Source organism: Amblyomma americanum, chromosome 1 (genome assembly GCF_052857255.1).
Source record: "Amblyomma americanum isolate KBUSLIRL-KWMA chromosome 1, ASM5285725v1, whole genome shotgun sequence".
Classification (NCBI taxonomy): domain Eukaryota; kingdom Metazoa; phylum Arthropoda; class Arachnida; order Ixodida; family Ixodidae; genus Amblyomma; species Amblyomma americanum.
The window spans coordinates 519,179,789-519,201,052 of NC_135497.1; the positions used below are offsets into that span (position 1 = coordinate 519,179,789).

Below are 21,264 nucleotides of genomic sequence, written 5' to 3' on the forward strand. Positions count from 1 at the left end.
CAAATTCTCTTTGCAATATATTAGCATATGGAATTTATTTATTTATTTTGTTCATTTATTCATTTATTTCAATACCTTTAAGGCCTCTGCGGGGCATTAGAGAAGGAGTGGAGTGCATGAAATATATATATATAATCATAGCACAGGAATTGCAGCAATTTAGCGGCAATACAGGAATTGCGGTAAAACAGCGGCAATTTCATTTCAAGCTTATTTCATAAGTTGCAGTGACAGTTTATACTGTTGAAATTTATAGCGTTAGTGAGTTGCAAGTTTCCATTTTCCCTTTCTCAGGTGTACGCTGATGTGCCTTCCAAAGGAGAATGCCGAAGCATATTGCAAAGAAATTGAGCAGCAGAAGGGAGACCCAGCGTGGATTATAGAAGACGTTGTTGAAGGGGAGTGGGTAGCAAGGCTGATGGACTCTCCACGCATGCTCGAAGTGCCTTCAGCCAACAAGGAGTCCGAGCTGTGGTAACACAGGCTTGGGAATAGGGGACAGGGAAAGAATTGGTTGTGAGGAAGGTTTCCAGCCTTGCAAGGAGTTTTGAAGGAGTGAGCTATGAAGCTTTTACTGATGGGGTACCTTATGGCTGTCATATGCAACTACAATTGCCACATACACGAGTGGCGACAGCTTTGCTCTTATGCTGCATACCACTGACATGAACATGAGCTAAATGGGCTCCAAACAAACATTTTGTGTTGTGTTAGTGATATTATATGCACTTTATGAGCACACCGATATTTTTGTTAGTCATTAAACCTAGTCTTCTACATACGTTCATTATGTAAAATACTTGCCCCTTATATCATATAGTGGTGTTGATGGTTTGTTCAGCTAAGGGACTGGCTGTTCCCTGAAGAGACCTTTATGAATCTGCGCTGACTAAATATTACGGTGGTGTTGAGGATGGATTGTCTCCCGTGGGCATCTCCCAGAGCCTGTCATTGCTTAAGCCTGTTCAGCCATTCGCCATGCATTGGGAATAAAAATATTTTGCAAAAAATCGGGCTCTTGTCTGTGCTGAGAGTGTGCGTGGGCACACTGAAGCTTTATTTATCAGTATCATCATAATGAGCATACATTACTTAGCACCATTAGGGACAGGTTGCTCCATCCAATTCTTTTATGTTGTGAAACGACTTTTGAATTGAATTTTTGTGAAGGCCTTATTTGCTCGTTTTGTCACAAATCATATAAACAGCACATTGCAAGAAATTGCTCCCGCGAATAATGTGGCTAAAAGGAGCACTAAGGAGCTTGTCACTTATCCTTTCCAAAATTTATTCCTCAGGACTTTACCTTATTTTGTGAAGTATCAAGCTTGAGAAAAATGACTAGTTTACAGTATCTCATTTTGGAACATGAACATTGTGCTTGGTCCAGTGTCTACTTTGGGCACCGCACATGTCAACAGCGCATATAGCGCTCCTGCACATTCTTGTGTGGTGGACGTAAATGTTAAGCAATGGAGCATGCTGTAAGAAGACAGATGCAAACCAACCTGCGCATGATGCTGCCATCAGTGAGAGTAACAATGGGAACTTCGGTTGCAAGTGTATTAAACGCTGTTGAAGGTTCCATATCTGATCATGGGTTTTGGTTGCTGTAGCATTTGGCGTTGTCTTTAGCGCCGTCTTGTTGTGACTGCGGGCTCCAAGTGATTGTGACGAAACTAGCGCGAGGCGCCAGCTACTTGCAAGGAGTGGTCGCGTGATCGTGGGTGAAGCCCATGGCTTTTTCTCTTTAACGGCTAGCGCTTTAAAACGTTTTGGACGCGGCGTAGCCTTCCTTCCGTTTGCCATGTGGCGTGCTCCAGCAATGTGCTTCCAAGACTCTTCTATGCCTGCTGCTTGTACTTTGACGCAGGTGTCACAGGGCATGACTATCAGGAAACCTCTTTCTTCCTTCTTTCACTCCCTCCTTTATCCCTTCACTTAAGGCGTGGTTCAGGTGTCTGCCAATATGTGAGACCTATACTGCGCCATTTCTTTTCCCCCAAAACCTAATTTCAATTTCATTTTCATAGCAGTTACAGGTGTTCCCTGGCTAAGCTCTAGGATGAGGGATGAAAAGAATTTTTTTTTTGTTTTTTGAAAGTATAGGGTATGCATCTCGGTGAACACCTCAACACTGCCGTGGGGAAAAGTAAAGAGTGAAAGAAGGAAAAGAGAGTTGCTGCAGCAGAGGCTTCCTGATAAATCAGACCTGGCGGGGTGCTTTAATGTGCACTATAAATTGCCACTTGTAATACGGGACATGAGCGCTTGAGTGCAGTGGGGTTGTGCGGGGGCTCAAGGACCAGTGTGTCCTCTCAATTTTGTGTAGCGGAAGCTACACTAGGCTACCAGTCGAGCATTTCGTATTACACGCGATGGCCGGTTGTGCGCATGCGCCGTTACCATGGCAACCGGGGCGGAGGAGTGGGTTGCTTCATCGCCGCCGTCGCCGCTCTCCCTCCTTTATTCCTTCCCTTATGACGCGGTTGAGAACAACGTACCATCGGCAAGGACCGTATGCCTTGCTAAGTGTAATAAAATTTTCTTTTCTACAAATTATTACATTTTAACTTAATTCTTTTTTAATCTCGCTCGTTATTATTATTATTATTAATTTATTTATTTCGAAATCAAAACTCTTCTCCTTTCTCTGTTCATGAGGTAGAATCCACCGGCGTTGCGTTCCCGCGTGCTTTTCGTTTTTAATAACTGAGTACAGGCGAACAGCCACCCGATTCTTGGCCGATCCCCCAGTGTGGGTATGTGCCATCCTTTGATAGGCTAACAACAATGACATAAAGTCACATGACATCATAATCGTCATCATTTTCATACACTCGTAGAACGGCTGCTGCCAGAACGCTCACGTGTCACGGCAGTTGGCGGATTGCGGCCACTAGGCCTATCGCTTGTTCTCTGGATGGTCCTGTGCTCAAACTTAACTGGCTGCGCTAAGGCCCTGTCATGACCGGCGCCCGATCAGTGCCGGGTGGCCAGCCTTGCGTTATTTTGCTCCTAAAGAAGCTTGAGTTCAACGAGGGATCTGTTTTGCCTAAGGTGAGTAATTTTTGCTCCGCGACAGCGGCGCCTTTTATCGCGAATGCCTATTTAGTCTTGCGTGGAAGACTGCTCGCGCCAGCTGCAATGACCGCACAGTTTTCTTTACAATATGCCACCAGAGCACGTGAGGCCAGTAGGACTTCGAGATGCATTGCAGCGTCCCGACAGCGTTCGTCGTCTGTTAGACGCGAAGCACGTTTGTGGCTCCCGTTTCCCACTTACGTGCAGCGTTCCGAGCATGTCGCTCTGCCTCGGCTGCATCTATGACCCTTCCACAACGAGTCTTATGTGCCACTTCGCCTGTGGTAGCTCTATCATTACTGCTGCGGTTGGTACTGCACAGGAACGCAGAACGCTGCGTCGTCCAGTCACAGCAGGTTATCTTTGGACGCGTTTGTACCCATCGCCGTGGCTCAGTGGTTAGGGCGCTTGGCTACTGATCCCGATGCCGGGTTCGAACCCGACCATGGGGTCTGCGTTTTTATGGAGGAAAAACGCTAAAGCGCCCGTGTGCTGTGCGATGTCAGTGCACGTTATAGATCCCCAGGTGGTCGAAATGATTCCGGAGCCCACCAGCTACGGCACCTCTTCTTTCACTCCCTCCTTTATCCCTTTTCTTACGGCGCGGTTCAGGTGTCCAACGATATATGAGAAAGATACTGCGCCATTTCCTTTCCCCTAAAACCAATTATTATTATGGGATGCGTTTGTCGTTGTTTGTATATAGCGCCGTATGTGGTATCGTTTGTTGCCCCAAGTGATTAGGACCAAGCTAGCGCGAGTCGCCGGCTATGGGCAAGGAGTGGTCTCGTGATCGTGGGTTAGGTCCATGACTCTTCGCTTTAAAAGCTAGAGCTTTAAAGGTACTAGACGCGGCGCGGCCTCCCTTCCGTTTACCCTGCGGTGTGATCCAGCAACGTGCTCCCGAACGAGCTGTCCAAGAGATTTTCTTCGATGCCGCTGCCTGTACTTTGATGCTGGTGCAGCTGCGCACGTGATATCAAAACCCACCTGCTGCTGTGGCTTATTGGTTATTAAGAAAACTATTAAACCTTACGCCCCTAATCCGGGGCAGGGATAGTGCACTGACATCGCCATAGCGTTTCTTCTCCATCGAAACGCGGCCGCCGCGGTCGGGTTCGGCGACCGCGTTTCGATGGAGGCCAAACGCTTAGGCGCCCGCGTGCGGTGCAGTGTCAATGCACGTTGAAGATCCCCAGGCGGTCGAAATTATACCGCAGACCTCCACTACTGCACCTCTTCCTTTCTTTCACTCTCTCCTTTAACTCTTCCCTTAGTGCGCAGTTCAGGTTTCCGCCGGTATGTGAGACATACACTGCGCCATTTCCTTTCCCCAACAGCAATTTTCATTTTCATAGTAGTTACAGTGCTGCGCTGCTGAGCTTTAGGACGCGGGATGGAAAGAAAAAATTTTGGGAGGGAAAGGAAAGGCATGTTAAATCTCTGACATCTCGGTGAACACCCCAACCCTGCCGTGGGGAAAGGGAGAAAGTAGAGAGTGAAACAAGGAAGAGAGAGGTGCCATAGCAGAGGGCTCCTGATAATTCAGACCTCGCGGGGTACTTTAACGTGCACTGTAAATTGCCACTTGTTATACCGACATCGGCAATGTAATATATATATATTATATATATATATATATATATATATATATATATATATATATATAATGGCAAAACGTATATACGGAGAACGACCTATGCTTGCAGTGCTCACTCAGAAAGGAGTGAGTGAAGCAAGGAACGGAGAAAGAGGTAGCGTAGTGTAGGGCTCCGCCAGCAAGCCGTGGCAGAAAGTTACTGCGCACTTCCTCAAAAGACGCAGCCGCGCGCACATGCGCGCATTTGAATGCTGCATTAACGAGGTGCGTGGTAGTCCACGACGGATATTGCGAAAGGTGTGTGCTCGTAGATTCGCCATGCCGGCAGAAGTGAATATTCTCCATTCCGACGGGAAAGTCGAAATTAAGTATTGTGATATCGAGCTGAACAGGAACACACCGTTAGCGGTGGTGTTAACAATGGCTGTGCAGCGAGAGCGTCGAGGCGAGTGGCGAAGACAACTTCTTCGATCGAGACGCCGGCGCCGTTGGTCGACCGCGCGGCCATATCTATCGGAAGAGAGTGTCGAAATAATTCGTATGGGGAGGGGCATTCGGCTTCCGCTGAAACACGTAAGCATAGCACTACAATTTTATTTTATTGGCATGTACATTAAAGAAGATATTGTGCGCTTGTTAGCTTCTTCGGCTGCTTCTATTCTACCAAAGGTAACAAACGAACTGAATTGTTGACATGCTGTGGCTCGGCCGCTGATGACAATAGCAATGCATTCATGAATGCACTACCACGCTACACCTTTAACGTCTGCTGTTCCACTCATGCAACGCTACTCGTAGAAATCAGTTTTACCTAAAATGCGAGGGCATGCATAACGTTTCCGTAAAAATTAAGATCAGAACTATTAATGAGCACTTTCCTCTAGCAACGACTTGGAAGACGACGACGAAGCTAGAGTATAGCAAGAGGCTCGTGTCCGCGTGGCTTAATTATGGCGAAGGACCACGGCATATAACCTCCCAATGAACCACGGATATCCGTCGTACGTCCGTTTAAGATCCGAATCTCCAGTGCCAGGGGAGGATGTCCGCAGGGCATTCGTGAGGACGTCCGTATTCGGATATCCGCATCGGAGATTTGGTGTATGTCCGATGGACATCCGTTATCGGATGTCCGATGAATATACGATTCTGTATAGCCATGGAATGTCCGTTTTCATCCTTTCGTGGATATTTTGATGAGCCTGCAGCTGTGCATTGCAAATTTCAACATGCATTTTAATTTCTACAGTGGAGTGCTTAATGAAACAATCGCTTAAACCTTCTGATGGCTTTGCCTCTGCATGCAAATGTAAAAAAGTTAAAACCACTGATGCTTCCTATAATTGGCTGCATTTTTTAGCTCAATTTGCGTGAGGTGTTATTTACTTCAAACTGTCCACACATTTTCAGACGTAATCTGAAATATCTGCACATTCACTTTTGTATGTGAGCTGCACAATATAACCGCTCTTAACAACACATCATTCCACTCTCGGCATGAATCTGTTATGGAAGCATTATATTGAAATTAAAAGCAATCATAACCTCTGGAGAAATTCAAACACCTAGTAAATATTCAGCAGCAAACAAACGCAGGGCCCACAAAAGCTTTCAGGATACCAAAGGCAAAAAAAATCTCAATGCCCTGGCTGCTATCAATTGAAGCGCAGCCAGGCATTTGTGGTTGTGTTGTGGAGCCTGGGCGAGGCAGTTCAAATTTAACCAATCATTCAGTCAGTGGCCACATACTTTGACTGTCAAGCAGCTCAGCTTTTTTGATTCTGAGTTCCAAAATACTTTCGTAGACACGTGCATTTAACTAAAATTTCGATCAATATTACTTGCCTCTAACTACAAGTTAGCTATGGAAAATGTAAAGCATTTTATCTCGCTCAGATGCTTCAGTAACACTGGCAGCAAAACATCAACAAGGCACTGATTGTGGTGTTTTGTGCAACAGAAGAATGAATTGAATTTCTCTAAAACATCAAACATTTATTGGCCAGATGTTTAATCCACCAGGGTGGAGTAGATTTGTTGTAAGGGAGTAATTACTCATTGGCATCCAGCCAAGCGCAGCCATATGACTACAGAGGAAAGCCATACAGCTCTCTCAGAAATTTCGCAGGTAAAGAAATATTTGTCCTTGTCCGGGATTCAAACCCGGGACCACCGCTTCACCAAAGCAGTTGCGCTACCAACTGAGCTAACCAAGACGGCGAGCTTATGGTACCTTGCCATCCCAGTTAGCTCAGTTGGTAGCACGACTGCTGTAGTGAAGCGGTGGTCCCGAGCTCGAACCCATGCAGACCAGGACGAAGTTTCCTTCAACTGCAAAGTTTCTGAAAAAGCTGTATAGCTTTCCTCTATAGGCGTATGGCTGCGCTTGGGTGGATGCCAATGAGTAATTACTCCTTTATTAAACATTTATTGCAGAAAATGCTGCGAGAGTTTTTGATTGCAGCGCTCCTTGGCTCGGCGCAGCCACTCTTTAATTGCAGTGTCCACATCATCATGTGTCACTTCCTGAAGATGCCTCGTCCTCCTGACCGAGTCTGAAAGTATAGATTGCATGAAAACAATGTCTTGTGAAAATCTTGCACCCAGAGGGTATCCAACGAGCACCAAGAGCCAGCACCACAAGTGATTGTCATGCCTGCTGATCGCTTAATTTTAGTGGTACAGTTTTTTACCACGAGCCTCAACTACAGCATGCACACTCTTGAAACATAAAAACATATCTGCATGGAAAATGTTTGCCCACCAAAGATGACTGAGCGAAGTTGAAGCGCATCAAAGCGCTCCTTTCCTTTTCTTCCATGCATCGAGAACTGCGCTGCCAAGCTGTCTTTCATCAACTGGGCCATCATTGTCCGTACAGTGACGGGCACTGATTTCGTACCATAGGACTGCAGTTGTGCAATCTGAAAGAGAGCACCACGAGTTCATAGCTAGCACAAGAGCATGGTTCACAAACTGCATTAGCAGGAGCAGTTGCAAGCTGTAATTAAAAGGGCTGTGCAAACAAATGGACAAACAGTAATATGAAAATGTTCTCAATGTATTGGAACCCCTGAGAATGAATAGATCAACTTGAAAAAAAAAACGTTAAAAAAAGGCAGTATTGTTTCTTGAGCTTTCCTAACTGGTTTATAGTGCAAGAAGAAACAAAGGAATCAACATATCTTTGGCACTAATTAACAATGCATAGACTCATTAATGTGAAAGTGCAATTGCAGAGTTGCCAACCTCAGCAACTGCATTCACTTGGCAAAGGGCTTAGTTACCAGTCTGCTAGGGTACATGTAAACAACATTACCATCACATATGTCACGACCTACTGCAAAAAAACAAAGGGATTTGGTTTTTAAGCTGCTACATATCTGTTGGCGCTAAATCAATGCAAGACAAGTTGCCGTCAGCAAAAACAAAATCCAAAGTAATAATTGTTTAGCTGTTTCACACAAAAACGTACCTAAGGCATGTGAAAACAAACTTAATTCCTCAGATTTGCAGCATGGACAGATGCTAACCGAAGTCACTCACCAGGGCATTTCTCCGTTCGGGAGTGAGTCCAGAATCAAAGGCCTTCAATTCTTCAACTGTCCCAAAAGGCTCACTAACAACACAGTCTGTATTCTCTGGAACTTGACTTTCTGGCCTTGTGATGCCAGAAAGCAGTTCCAGAATTTCAGTCTGTGTGTGCCTTATAATAGCAAAGTTGGACATAACTCGTCTCTGGAAATCTACAGGCATAAAGAAGCTGGTTACAATGCTGTCAAAAATCCCAACAGCAGGAAAGTCAGAACTCACCAGCATAACCGAGACACCGAGAGCAGTTATGCGCACCACCTGGAGGGATAAAAAAGGATGGCATTAGCCTAACAGCTCTGAGAACTACAAGTTATTAAGCACAAAAAAAAATTTCAAGCAGCCTTCGCCATTGCTCATAACTGTTTCCTTGTGCCGATGTTCTGAAAGAACCAAATGAAAAATGTAATTCTGTTCATTACCAAAGATACATCGCAGTTGGAAAAGCAACAGCTAAAAGTTAGACAATGGGACACAACGAAGAAATTACACTACAAAAGCTGTGCATCTGCTGAGTAGTTTTTGAATTTTCCTTTTGTTACACTATGCTATATATATATTCAATTTTTTCGACAGCAGTTAAGACACTTGTTGCTCAGAAAACTGAATACTAAGAATGGGAACTTTTTTCCACCGCCATCAGATAATAATTTCTGATGTAAAGACCAAAAGGAACTTTCCAGACGACAGTGTAGGCTGGCACAAAGGATTTGCATGCAACAGTCGCTTGCAAAACCACGGTTAAGAGTGGCAATACTTGTACCTCATTTTAAGGTCTTCTCTAGCTTACACAAACTCAGCATTCAGTAAGGGGATGTACTGATGCAGGCAAACTTAAAATGTGTTCTCAGAGTTCCTTTAAAGCTGGACACCACTTACTGCTGCCCATGTATTGATGTGAAAAGTGGTTACAGTAAATGAAATCGGAGAATGCTAAGGGAAAATAGAAGCGTTGGGGGGTATTATAAAACAGCAGAACTGGGATACAAGGAAGCAATAGCACAAATGCCCTACAATCATTACTTACATTGCTGAGAAGGGCTGGGTGGCACTTCCCGCTCCAGGGCCAAGTCAGCTGTGTATGCATGCGCAAGGAATTTAAATTAATATTTACAACAGAAAACTAGAAACTCAAACTGTAAATTAAAGGTAACTACCAGTGGCTGCCCTTGAAGTGCTTTGCCCTGCCAGTGGGTCTCCATTCAAGCCAGGGCCTGAGCAAAGAATAATTCATTTTGCAAAATGACAATGGAATTGTCAATTGTGGCATTTGGACTGTCTGGAAACTAAAGAATGTCAGTAGCACATACTACCATGCTTTGATTTCAACATTCAGGTGCTTGGAGGGAAGAGATAAATGCAACATGTCTTTACATCCAGCAGAGTTTATGTAAAACAAAAACAATCAAGCTCTGCAGCTCAGGCACATTCATATGCCTGCTTGATATGCCTTAATGAGCAGTCTTGTAATAAAATATTGAAATGCCTTAACTGCTATAGCACGTGGAAACTCTACAAAATGGAAATAAAATTTACTTACCTTGCAATCGCTCTGCAGAATTTGCTGGCTCTTCAGCATGAGGGGTCACATAAGCTGTGTATGAATGCACAAGAAAAAATGAATATTTACAACACAAAATAGAAACTCAAAATGTAAATAAAGGTGATTACCAGTAGCAGTTACTTCATTAAGACAGCTGTCCAAGGCTGCCACATTCTCTTTTTGGCTGCGGGCTGAGAAAATAAAAATAAAAATAACGCCGCAAATGCACAAGCTATAGAATAATAAAGCAACGTACGAGTGTTCCTGCATTCCAAAAGTCCCCGTGGAGCGACAGGATAATCCTCTGGTTCAGAGCTGTCGCTGTCGTTCCAGCGGTTAGGCCGCACGATTCTCCTCCGCTTCGGCGTGCTCTCATCGGTTGAGAGGTCTGAAGTGAACCGGGCTAGCTCAAGTTTCTTGCGCCCTTCTCCATATGTGCCTAAAAAATATATATAACCTTGACCTCAGCTTGCAAGAGTGGCAGATCGGGCTAGTTGGTAATTTTCCATAATGCGATACAGCGCGAATAAAGACGGGGACGAAGCGAGGTGGTGTCTTGTCTCGCTTCGTCCCCGTCTTTATTCGCGCTGTATCGCATTATGACCTCAGCTGTCATTTCAAAATCAGCAGTATATTCTTACGGAATATCCCTTTCACGCTTGCAGCATATTCCACGAATTCAGATGAAGGGGGATCCCCGCGCCGCACCAGCCTTACGGCTTTGTCTGCAGCGACACTGGGCCACAGGCACTTGTCGCCGTTCAGCCACGTGCATGGAACTAACTCCACTTCGCGTGTGTTGTTGAATTCAACAATTGCGTACATGTCTGAAATAAACATATATATACATATATATAAAGAGTTCACAGAGAAAGCAAGAACTTCCTATATGGCATCTCAGATCTGATCGAAAGACAACTTACCTTGAACTTGTTGCACCGATGGGGCGACGCTGACAGTGGAATAGAAAATGCGCGCTAGAGGCACTGGGCTTGTCCAGGCTTGGCTATGAACGGATGGGATGCAAACTAGTGCAGCCTCTAGCGGTGTCATTGCGATAAAAAAATTATAAAAGCAATAAATTAATAAATTTTATCACATAGACAAATAAAACTACTGTAGGTAACAATTTTAAAAATAAAATGTTTTATTTTTAAAACTGCTGTAGAAAGTTAAAATGTTGCTACTATTTTTTGGCTTTTTTTGTTCGTCTGGCAACTACATTTTAGGGTACGCCAGCTACACACGTACCGCGGTTACCGCAGCCAGTCCACCAACCCCACCATCGCGTCAACCGTGCTACCGTGCTCACGACCGTGCTTGGTACCCAGGGACAGGTGTGCACGTGTGTCGTTGCGTGATTTCATTTTGTCGAGGTGAACTGAGCCACCCAGTTAGTCTTGCTCTTCGATGCACGTAGTTTCAAGTCTCATGTGTGCTTTCCGAAATGCCTAAAATCAAAATCGAGGAGAAGGCTTATGCAAGGGCAAAAGCCTCGCGCGAGACAAAGGTGCTCTTCGAGAACTTTGGGCGATGCAGTCGCCAAAGAACGGTACCCGTGCCTGCAGCTTCTGTTGCGTCGTCTGCCGCTTCTACTGTGTCGTCTGCCGCATCCAGTGATGGTGCCACTACAATATCAGACGCATTCTTTGACATCCGCGCTCTCCAGAATGAACAAGTGACTGCCGTGAGCGACATAGCAGCAACACCAGAACTCCCAGAAGTAGCGCCAGCTGTTTCTTCAGGCTTCCCTTGTTCATCGGCTTCAAGTTGCGACACAGCTTCCGAGGACCCTGCTGATTGCCCCAACCCAAATCCAGCCACCGAGTCTCGCGATCTGGTGACAGCACTGCGGGCTTGGGCCCTAAAAGAAAACATTTCGCACTCGGCATTATCATCCCTACTCAAGCTTCTGAAGGCGCACCCTTTCGATACAACTTGCCTTCCGTCTGATGCTCGCACATTGCTCCGCACACCGCGAGAGACAATGAATATTTCAGCGCTGACCGCCATGCCACCCGGGGAATACTGTCATTATGGTCTCGAGCACCAGCTCAGAAACATGCTGTCACATAGAAGTCTCGAAGGCAGGTCTGTTAGTCTTTCTTTTAATATTGATGGACTCCCAATCTCTAAAAGCTCTAGAATGCAGTTATGGATAATTCAGTGCCAGGTTCTTGAATGTCGCAGCGCTGCACCTTTTGTTGTAGGTATATTTGCTGGAATATCAAAGCCAAACTCGGCCAATGAGTTCCTATCTCCTTTCGTCACTGAACTGGGGCAGCTTATTTCATGCGGGATTAACGTTAAAGGTCAAATTTTCCAGGTTTCAGTGAGGAGCCTTATTTGCGATGCGCCAGCGCGGTCTTTCGTCTTCTCTATCAAAGGCCACATGGGGTATTCAGGTTGCCCAAAATGCTCTGTAGAAGGAATGTATGTTAACAACAGGGTTGTCTTCCCTTCAAAAAGCTCGACGCTAAGGACAGATGATTCTTTCAGACGCCAGACTGACCCAAATCACCACAATGACGTGTCAGTTCTTACGTCACTACCCATTGACTGCATCACAAGTGCGCCTCTTGACTATATGCACTTGATGTGCCTTGGTGTCATGAAAAAGTTGTTAAAGCTATGGTTGGGTGGGCCACTGAGCATACGTCTGGGGCCAGCAGAGCGCAAGAAGTTGTGCGATGCGAACATCTCCTTAGCTGCACACGTGCCCAGTGAGTTTGTGCGAAAACCACGAAGCATTGTGGAGTTTGACCGCTGGAAGGCAACCGAATTCAGACTTTTTTTGTTGTATACAGGTCCAGTAGTACTCAGATCTGTTCTTCCTACTGCTGTGTACTCTAACTTCCTCGCCTTGCACTGTGGTGCTTTTCTTCTTGCTCATCCTGCACTGTGCCACAAGTATGTGGAGTATGCAGAGGCACTTCTTCAGCATTTTGTGAAGACATTTCCAAGTCTATATGGAGACGAACATATTTCTTATAATGTTCACTGTCTTCTACATATAGCTAATGATGTGCGCAACCATGGGCCGCTTGATTCATTCAGTGCATTTCCATTCGAAAACAACATGCAGTTTTTGAAGCGTCTTCTCAAAAGGCACAGTGCTCCACTCGCCCAACTGTACAATCGTCTAAAGGAGCGGGAAAACATGGAACCTATTGCTAGGTCATCACCGTCCACTGTCGAACTTGAAAGGCAGCACACAGATGCACCTCTATTTTTTGGTTGCAGTCCTCCATTGTATAAGTGTGCAAAGTTTGAAAATTTCAAGCTTGTTTCAGGGACAGCCAACAATTGCTGCATGATAAAGGACTCTGTAATCCTTGTGGAGAGCTTTGCACGCTTGACTACAACACTAGCACCTTGTATAATTGGCAGAGAATTCACAGTGAAAGAGAACTTTTACAGCAAACCATTTATCTCTGGTCAAATTGGGGTTTTCGTTGTCTCTAGGCCCTCTGGTATAAAATGCTGGCCAGTAGATGGTGTCCGTAAGCTCGTCAGGTTTCCTTTTTCTGAGAAGTCAATTGTTATTCCACAGCTACATACATGTTAGCTCTGTCAGAGGCAAACTTTTTAGTATCAGGCTTAACATTTCAAAAAAACATGGACTATGAAAGAGACTATAGTGAATGGGTTTGGTTTATCCGGCTTAACATTCCAAAGTGACTAGGCTATGAGGGACACTGTAGTGGAGGGCTCTAGATAATTTCTACTACCTGGGGTTTCTTAACGTGCACTGACAAAACGCAGTACTCGCGCCTCTAGAATTTTGCTTCCATCGAAATGCATCCGCCGTCTTTCAGGTCAGTAGCCGAGCAGTGTAACCACTGAGCCACCACGGTGGCCAGTGAATGGGTTCCAGATCAATCTCGATCACCTGCAATTCTATATGTGTACTGACACCACACAGTACAGCATAATGCCACCATCAAAATGCAGTCAAGATTACTGAACCCATCTTCTCAGACTCGGCAGTCGAGTGCCCTAAACACAGAGCCACTGTGGTGGAGCTTAATTGGGAAGTACTACTGAGTGACAGCATTACAGATTTTGATGATCCACTATTGCCAAGACAAGCCATTCCTGCTGTAATCCTGTCTCGGCTACAGTTGCGGCTCTTGGAGGTCTGCTCAATCTTGCACATCATGGAGAAAACACAAGTAAGTACAGCCATCTGCCTTTTAAGTTTTCTAATCTCATACAGAATTTTTCCGGCCCCTAGAACTGCGGACTGCATCAATGCTCATGGGATGCATTATCTTACTCTGCCTCTGTGTTCAGTGGTAAGTTACAGTTGCTTGGCAAATGTTCCCTACTCTCACACTCTGTTAACTTGTTTTCTCACAGATGGTGCATAGACGTGAACAGCCTGTTCTGGTATAGGAGGTTGCAGTATGGAGCAGCAGTACACGTGTAAGTTTGTAGTGCGTTGTTAAAATTGCCAACTCCCCAAATGCATATCTCGCTTTTTCCTTTGCAGCATGCTTGTGGAGGCTCGTGCAGCTGATTGTAGCAAATGTGCCACATCGTACAGTCAACAGGTATTTAGTAACACCAGCATAAGTGTTGACCACTCTTACAGCCTGTCCACTTATTCCCTCAGGATTGCTGCGTGGATGTGACCAGCCCATTCAGAGCAACTGTGTAGTAGCTTGCGCTGCAGAGGAGCAGTCTACATGTGTAAGTTCGAAGTCTTGTTGAAAGTGCCAACTTCCCTCATGCATTTTCCAGTACTTCTTTTTGAGCATGCACGTGGACGGCTCGTGCAGATCATTGTAGCAAATGTGCTACATCGTAGAGTCAACAGGTTTGTATACTAGTATCAGCTAGCAGAAGTGTTGCTCACTCTCGCAAATTATCCACTTGTTCCCTCAGGGTTCCTGCATGGATTAGACCAGCCCATTCAAAGCAACCGTATGCTACTGAGGAGCAGTGTGCATGTAAGTTCAAAATATGTTGAAATTGTCAACTGCCCTTATGCATTTTTCATATTTTTCTTTGCATCATTTGTATGGATGGCTCATGCAATTGACTGTTGCAAATGTGTGACATAATAGAATCAATAGGTAGACGTTCTATCTCTAGTATCTTTCATTATGATCTTCAGTGGCAGTATCTTGAATTGAAAAATCATGTACCCTTTCAGTGACACTATTTTTGCATTTGTTGTTTTCTTGGGAAAAAACTTCTTTTACAACAGATTCAACTGAGAATACAACCTGCACACAGTCACCCCTTCCTATTGCGTGGGACTTCCTGCATCAAGCGTGAAGAATGCTTCTTGAAAGCTGAAACCATGTATTAATGCCTTTAATAAAATTTTTTTAAGTTTAAGACAACTTGCTTTGGGTTTATTTGCTTCCTATAGGGACATGCATTTGCCATACGGTGAGGCCCGATTTTGGGGCTTGTACAGCTATATTAGTGGCTGCAGTCTCCAAGGCCTGCGTCATAAAAGCACAGCATGCCCAACATGCCAATGGCCTCATTAAATCCGTGGGGGATATCCTCGGATATTTGGATCGGACGTCCATCGGAGATCGTTCCAGTTACATATGTACGTCCGTGGGACGTACGACGGAGATCCGTCGGACATCGGCGGATCTCCCACGGATATCCGTATATCCGAAAACGGACATACGTAGTACGTCCGCTGGACGTACAGTGGTTGATTGGGCTCGTAGAACGGCAAACGCACTGCTGCCAAGAAGAACGCTCGCACGTTGTGTCACGGCAGCTCAGATTCCGGCAGCTAGGCCTATATGGCTTGTTCTCTGGATGGTCCGGTGCTCAAACCTTCCTGGCTGTGCTAAGGCCCTATCACGACCGGCGCCGGACCAGCCCCTGGTAGCCAGTCTTGCGTTTTAGATGCATTAACCGGGGCTGTGTGGCCATCTGGGAGTTCGGAAGTTGTTGAGGCTGGGCGCTAGCATCCTTTTGTCGCTTAGTCACTGGGGTGACTCTATTGCCGCTGCTCACCATACGCCACCTATAGCTTCGCCTAGACCGAGCGCGCCCTATTTAAAACAAGCTTTACTGGCCTAGCAGGAGCGTGCTAACTCGGATGCGAGAAACGTGACGTCACCACCACGTGACGTCACGAGACGTGGAATCGCTGCCATAGCAGCCCATCCCGTGACATCGCCGAGCCGTCACTACACCGGGGCTCCGCAGCCGCGGAGCGGCTGCTGCCTGACCACGTGATCTAGCCGAGCGTCAGCTGAATAAAAAAAATTACCCACGGCGTAACTTCTGCTGAACCTGGTTAGAGAGCGAAAGCTTTGGTGTATCGGGCAATTGTAGACTCGGCTTGGTGTCTGTAAAGATGAGTGCGTTACGCACACTGGTTAGTCATCGCGCCCACCCTGCCAGGTGGCAGTTATTGGTTGATCGCGGGAGTTTGGTCAGCCAATGAACGCTGCGGCCTATTGCTGCAGTGCCGCGTGTCTGCCACAACGTTGTCAGCGCTAATGATTGCAGTCCACATTTCCCTCTCTCTAACCACCGCCGTGTACCTCAAAGTGGGATTGAGGCATCCACTGACCCAGGGAGCCAGCTATTCGCCTTTCCTTTCCTAAAAATCAACGTAGACTTCGATGTCAGAGACAACGCTAATGAACAGCTTTGTATATCCTGGATTAGCTGAGCAAATCCTCAGCCAAATTTTTTGTGCCGCAAAGGGTGGGAACAAATGCGATTCTGAGCCTTCAAAAATCCTTGCCCTTTTGAAACTACAGCAATAGAAGCAGCGCCAGGCAGGAGAGGTAGTCGAACCGCAAGACTTGTTACAATTTAGCGGCGCCCAGCTCGAGGACAAGATCTCCGGTTCGTTGCTCGGGCTCATGCCAATGCAGACGAAAGTGGGAAAATGCTCTCTGGCTATGATTTCGGCGCTCATTGACTATGCGCTACGTAGCTGTTGTTCCGAACCACTCCATTGCGATGAAGAGCCGTAATCGACTAAGTCCTTGCGATTCTCAACGCGCTTGTCCTCCATCGGAAGGACGGTGCTGGCCCGTAATAGACCAAAGCCCCTTGACGTACGTAGTTCTAGCCTGCAAGCTTGTCATTTATCCGAAGCTCTCCGCTGCGGTGTCGGGCCGTTGTCGACCCTGGTCACCCATTGGCGAGTGGGGCTGCTCTTGTTTTCAATTCATTCCAAGCATACCGATGCGATGTTGGGGTGTTATTAGTTGGATTGGTGCCCCATGTGTTCGTTAATTACTCACCTGAAACAATTCGCTGCGGTGCAGGCCCGTAATCGACCTAGGCTTAATGGTGCCCTATACGGTCATCTTTCATTCAATGCACTCGATCCTCTAAGGTACCGGCCCGTAATCGACCTAGACCACTTAAACATGCGGCCCCGCATGCTCGTCATCCATCCGAAGCCTTCCGCTTTGTTTCCTCAATTGCTTAGGCCACCTAGGCATGGCAGTGCCCCACGTGGCAGTCGTTCATCCGAAGCAGTACGCTTCAATGCCGTTTCGCAGTCTACGTAGGCTTTAGACCTCGGTAGGTCACCTCCCTGATCGGTGGAGACTACTTGGAGGAAAAGAAGCCTCTTCCGACACGCCAATTGCAACTTTCTGGTGCAAGAATCCTGATAGTCCCCCTGGTTTTTGCAGCAGACATATAAAGACATTTTGCGAGACGTTCGTTGTTCATCAATTGGCTAGACCCCTCTGCGATTCCGAGCAAGACTAGAAGGATGCGGTGCTTAATGTTTCAGGATGTGGTAGCGCTGTGTTAACTGCAATCACGGTTTTTATGCCATAATGAAGTCGTGGTGCCCAACATCAGGAATTCTGTCACTCATGGTCACGATGCAGCTGCTGAATTCAGCCCTAATTACTTATGCAATGCCTCTTCGCAGCTCGCACCAAAGGCCAAGACAGCGAGCAGCTCCGGGTCCACCCGTCGGTCTTGTGCGACTTCCGCTCAAGCAGAAGACATTGTCGAACTCAACTCAGAAGCCAGTTGCCGAGTTTGAAAGGGCAGGATAGTCACCTGCCATAATGGAGCCTCCTGCAAAGCCGTTGCTTCCGGGGCCGATGCCACCAACGTCCGCGTTTCGCGCTCGCGACCGGCAGGACAACTGCCGGGAGATGGCGCTGCGCGTCCATTGTCTGGACTCCGGATGGGGCACGCCGACGGCATCTCAGCTTCGGCGGCTGCTCGGTCTGCAGTGCGCCGTGGGCCAAGTGGTGACCGGAGACTGCGGCGAGGTGGAAGTGTACGAGAGCCCCAACTGGACGGCAAACGTGACGCTGAAACTCGAGCGGTCACCCAAGGACTCGTTCATGCATATCGTATTTAAGTGGTGAGTGCGCGACAAGTACTTCTGGCTTTTCCCTTAGCCGGTCTTCGGTCGTCCTCAACAATCATATTATCAAGCCTCTACTGTCGCATAAGTTGAGAAGCTCCTCATATGCGCTGAAATGGGTCCAAAAATCGGAGGTTAGCAGATTTGTGCACACTGGAACTAAGGTGACTGCAGTGCCATTTGAGATATCCAGATGAATTGTGAAGCACTGCTCAGAATATGGTGATCGAGGGGAAGAGGTTGCACAGCTTCATAAACAACTTACTGCGCAAATTATTATAGGCACCTCCGTCTGTTCAGTCTCAGAAACTGGGGGAGGGTGGGAGGCACGTTTATGCAGACATTTCAATTCAGAATTTCTTGCCTGGTGCAATTAATGACCTATCGGTGTCTGCGGGCTCATAGCCGCCATATTGAGGTGGCCAGTGTGTTGAGAGTGCCACCATTTGTGTTCGAACATATGGCTTCTTGAGCTTGTACCAGCTTTTGGTTCCACGTGTCAATTTTACACTCGCATCCGCAGGTGCGACCAATACCAGAACGGCTCTAATAACGGTGCGGCTGCGGGCAAGTCCGGCCCGCCAGAATGGTGGCTTGCATCCGAGGAGCTCGAGGAGTTCTGCGACCCGTACAGCACCCAGATAGCCACGGAGCACAAGGACATACCCGTGAATGCGTTCGCCCTCGGCTGCTTCCTCGGGTACAACACTTTTGTGGCGCACTTTGACAGCACCTACACAATGCCGCCTCCGCCATCGCCACTCTCGTCGGCCAAGTCTTCGTCGTCCCACTCTGGCAAATCAATGTCTGTGAAGAGGGGAAAGAAGGGAAGAGGGGCCAAGTCTAGCTGCCCTTCAGATGGGACAAGCTCATCTGCGAAGACGGCTTGTCCCAACAGTGAGCTGACCTCACCTGAAGGCTTTAAGGTGAGATGAGGTTCCAGTAGTGTGTTTTCTGACGGTGTCCATCCAGAAGTTCGAGTTATGGCAGTGGTGGTTGCATGGTGGAAGGTCAGGGGAATAAACTGCATATTGCAGTCTGTGAGGACATAAAGTGTCGTATCCTAAAAACAGCGTGTTTTTCTGTTGGGCAAATAGTCTCGATGATACTGAGAGCCCCAGTCGTAAGGGGGATGTGAGAATGGTAGTCAGGACTTGTCAATGCATCTCTTTTCTGGAAGGCAGTGGCAGCTCATAGGCACATTAAATCTAACCCTTTTTTCAAGGACAGGTCTTGGGTACGTGATGGCAAAGCAGAGCTTCGGGCCTGATGGTCACGCACTTTGGCACAAGGGCTTCTTATCCATTCATCTGGTTCCCTACATGTCTAGTTGGCTTGCTTGGCGTGCAGCCTAAATTGTTGTGGGAATTAATTCTGTGAAGAGCAGCTCCAGAAAGATTTAGAAACACTAGTGAGAGGGGAAGGGGGTGTGCTTTACACTGTGTGGATGATTTCAAACAACCAATTTCATGTACTCCTTCCTGTATCAACGACCTGCAATTCGTCGTCCAATTTTTCTTAGGGAACAGCGATTTGAGGTGACGAGGCTAGGTTGCATGACATCGCAAATGACGAGGAAATGTATCCTCAGTCTTAAGAGAGGACTCTGAAGGGATGTGATATACTTTGCTTACAGTACATAAAGCTCTTCGAGGGCCTGGAACGTATTAGCCTCACTGCATGAATTAGCAAGTGCAAAACTGTACCAACATGGATAGGCATACTTAAAAAGTACGGCAGTTTCGCAGTCGGAGCGGAATAATTTGGTTTAGGCCCTTCTTCTGAATGCCTTCTCTTCCACCAGGTGACACAGTGCAATGCACACTTTGAGCACTGTTCCAATGGGTTGTACCTGTACTTCGTGGATGTCCGCAAGCGGAGCTCCACGCGGTTCCGGCTGCTGGTGCGGTACTCGACGATCTGCCGCATCATTCTGCGCAAGACGTCGCCGACATCCACTATTGTCTACCTGCAGCTGTTGCATCCGCCGCTGCTTTACAAGGTGTGCGCTGGCAACAGCGCCACCAGCCAGTGCAACCGCGAGGGCGACTACCTGCCACAGGTGAGCAACGCTATATCGTTAATTGCTTTCAATGGACTAAAATGGAAAAACTTGACTGTCTACAAACACACTCCTGTACTCTTACGGTTTCCCCTTCCGCTACAGTTTCCTTTAGTCGTAGATTTCTTCATCATTGCGTAGAAGGGCAGCTGTGAGGCAACACGGAAAATTGGAGGACTGCAAGGAAAGCTGTATAGGAAACGTCACCAGTGACTGCTGTGGTGAAGGGGATATTAATGGGCATAAAATGCATTTTAGGCGTCACCAGTCTTCTGCTGCTTACAAGAGCGCGGTGTGAAGCTTCACGACCACTACCAAGAGTGGGCATACACCCTTTTGCTTCTGCGTCCTCTGCTCCTTGCGCACTTTCACTCTAACCGCCTAGCCTTTGTTTCCCAGTTACTGGTATCTCAATTTTTTTTTCAACCATGTCCCGCTCTCCTTCTTTCTCGAGAGGCATTAACAGACTTCGGGCAATGGGAATCCACACAAAAATGCCAAAACGACTACGCCGGTAATCTCAAAAGTTTCATTTGACGGGCCCAGAGCCCATATATTCCCTATCCCATTCACAGGGCATAGTGATAGTGTGACAGTACAGTCGTGACTTCACTGTTTTTTTACACAAACGTTAAGTTATGACAGTGGTGACTCTAGAAGTTCTTTCCTAATACAGCCATTAGTGTAGATGATGGGCGCTGAACTTAGGTCAGTCATCATCATCATCAGCAGCAGCAATAGTATAACTGTGCCAACACAGGACAAAGGCTTTTGCACGGCTCTCCAATTAACCCTGTCCTTTGCTGCTGCGATCACCTTATCTCAGCAAACTCCCTAATTTCATCCGCCCATATTAGTCTCTGCCTCCCACTGCTACACTTGCCTTCTCTTAGAATCCACTCTGTTACCTTAAGTGACCATCGGTTATCGTGCATTCGCATTACGGGTCCTGCAAATGGACTGCAATGCTATAGCTCTTCTTGATTTCGACCAGAACATCATTAACCTGAGTTGGTTCCTTGACCCATGAAATAATAATAATT

The 21,264-nt window shown here is 46.8% G+C and overlaps 3 protein-coding genes across 10 annotated transcripts in view; 2 read left to right on the forward strand and 1 right to left on the reverse strand.

Annotated features, from left to right (window-relative positions):
- Positions 1–2,659: 2,659 nt before the first annotated feature.
- Positions 2,660–21,264, forward strand: part of LOC144116226 (uncharacterized) — a 43,707-nt gene continuing 25,102 nt past the window's right edge. Inside the window, exons 1-4 of the mRNA XM_077650956.1 lie at positions 2,660–3,060; positions 17,710–18,156; positions 18,683–19,085; positions 19,964–20,221. Coding sequence (XP_077507082.1) covers positions 17,852–18,156; positions 18,683–19,085; positions 19,964–20,221 — 966 coding nt within the window. The 5' untranslated portion in view covers positions 2,660–3,060; positions 17,710–17,851. The remainder of the gene's footprint in view (positions 3,061–17,709; positions 18,157–18,682; positions 19,086–19,963; positions 20,222–21,264) is intronic.
- Positions 7,070–10,892, reverse strand: LOC144116225 (uncharacterized). Its single transcript, XM_077650954.1, has 11 exons — positions 10,742–10,892; positions 10,460–10,645; positions 10,075–10,257; positions 9,947–10,009; positions 9,816–9,869; positions 9,433–9,489; positions 9,303–9,350; positions 8,498–8,536; positions 8,231–8,430; positions 7,449–7,608; positions 7,070–7,239 (listed from the first exon to the last, which is right to left on the reverse strand). Exons 1-11 carry the CDS (start codon positions 10,869–10,871, stop codon positions 7,112–7,114), a joined length of 1,248 nt encoding a protein of 415 aa, XP_077507080.1. The 5' UTR covers positions 10,872–10,892; the 3' UTR covers positions 7,070–7,111.
- Positions 11,083–15,089, forward strand: LOC144116223 (uncharacterized). 8 transcript variants are annotated; one of them, XR_013311792.1, is made up of 7 exons: positions 11,083–13,993; positions 14,056–14,116; positions 14,181–14,246; positions 14,314–14,374; positions 14,437–14,640; positions 14,709–14,773; positions 15,034–15,084. XR_013311792.1 is itself a non-coding variant. In XM_077650953.1 (5 exons), the coding sequence occupies exons 1-5, from the start codon at positions 13,979–13,981 to the stop codon at positions 14,479–14,481; spliced, it is 237 nt and encodes a 78-aa protein (XP_077507079.1). In that variant the 5' UTR covers positions 13,393–13,978; the 3' UTR covers positions 14,482–15,072. The 8 variants fall into 8 exon arrangements, 3 of the variants coding, with proteins under 3 accessions (XP_077507078.1, XP_077507077.1, XP_077507079.1); XR_013311794.1 differs by having other exon boundaries at positions 14,437–14,513; positions 15,034–15,082; XR_013311791.1 differs by having other exon boundaries at positions 14,437–14,773; positions 15,034–15,089.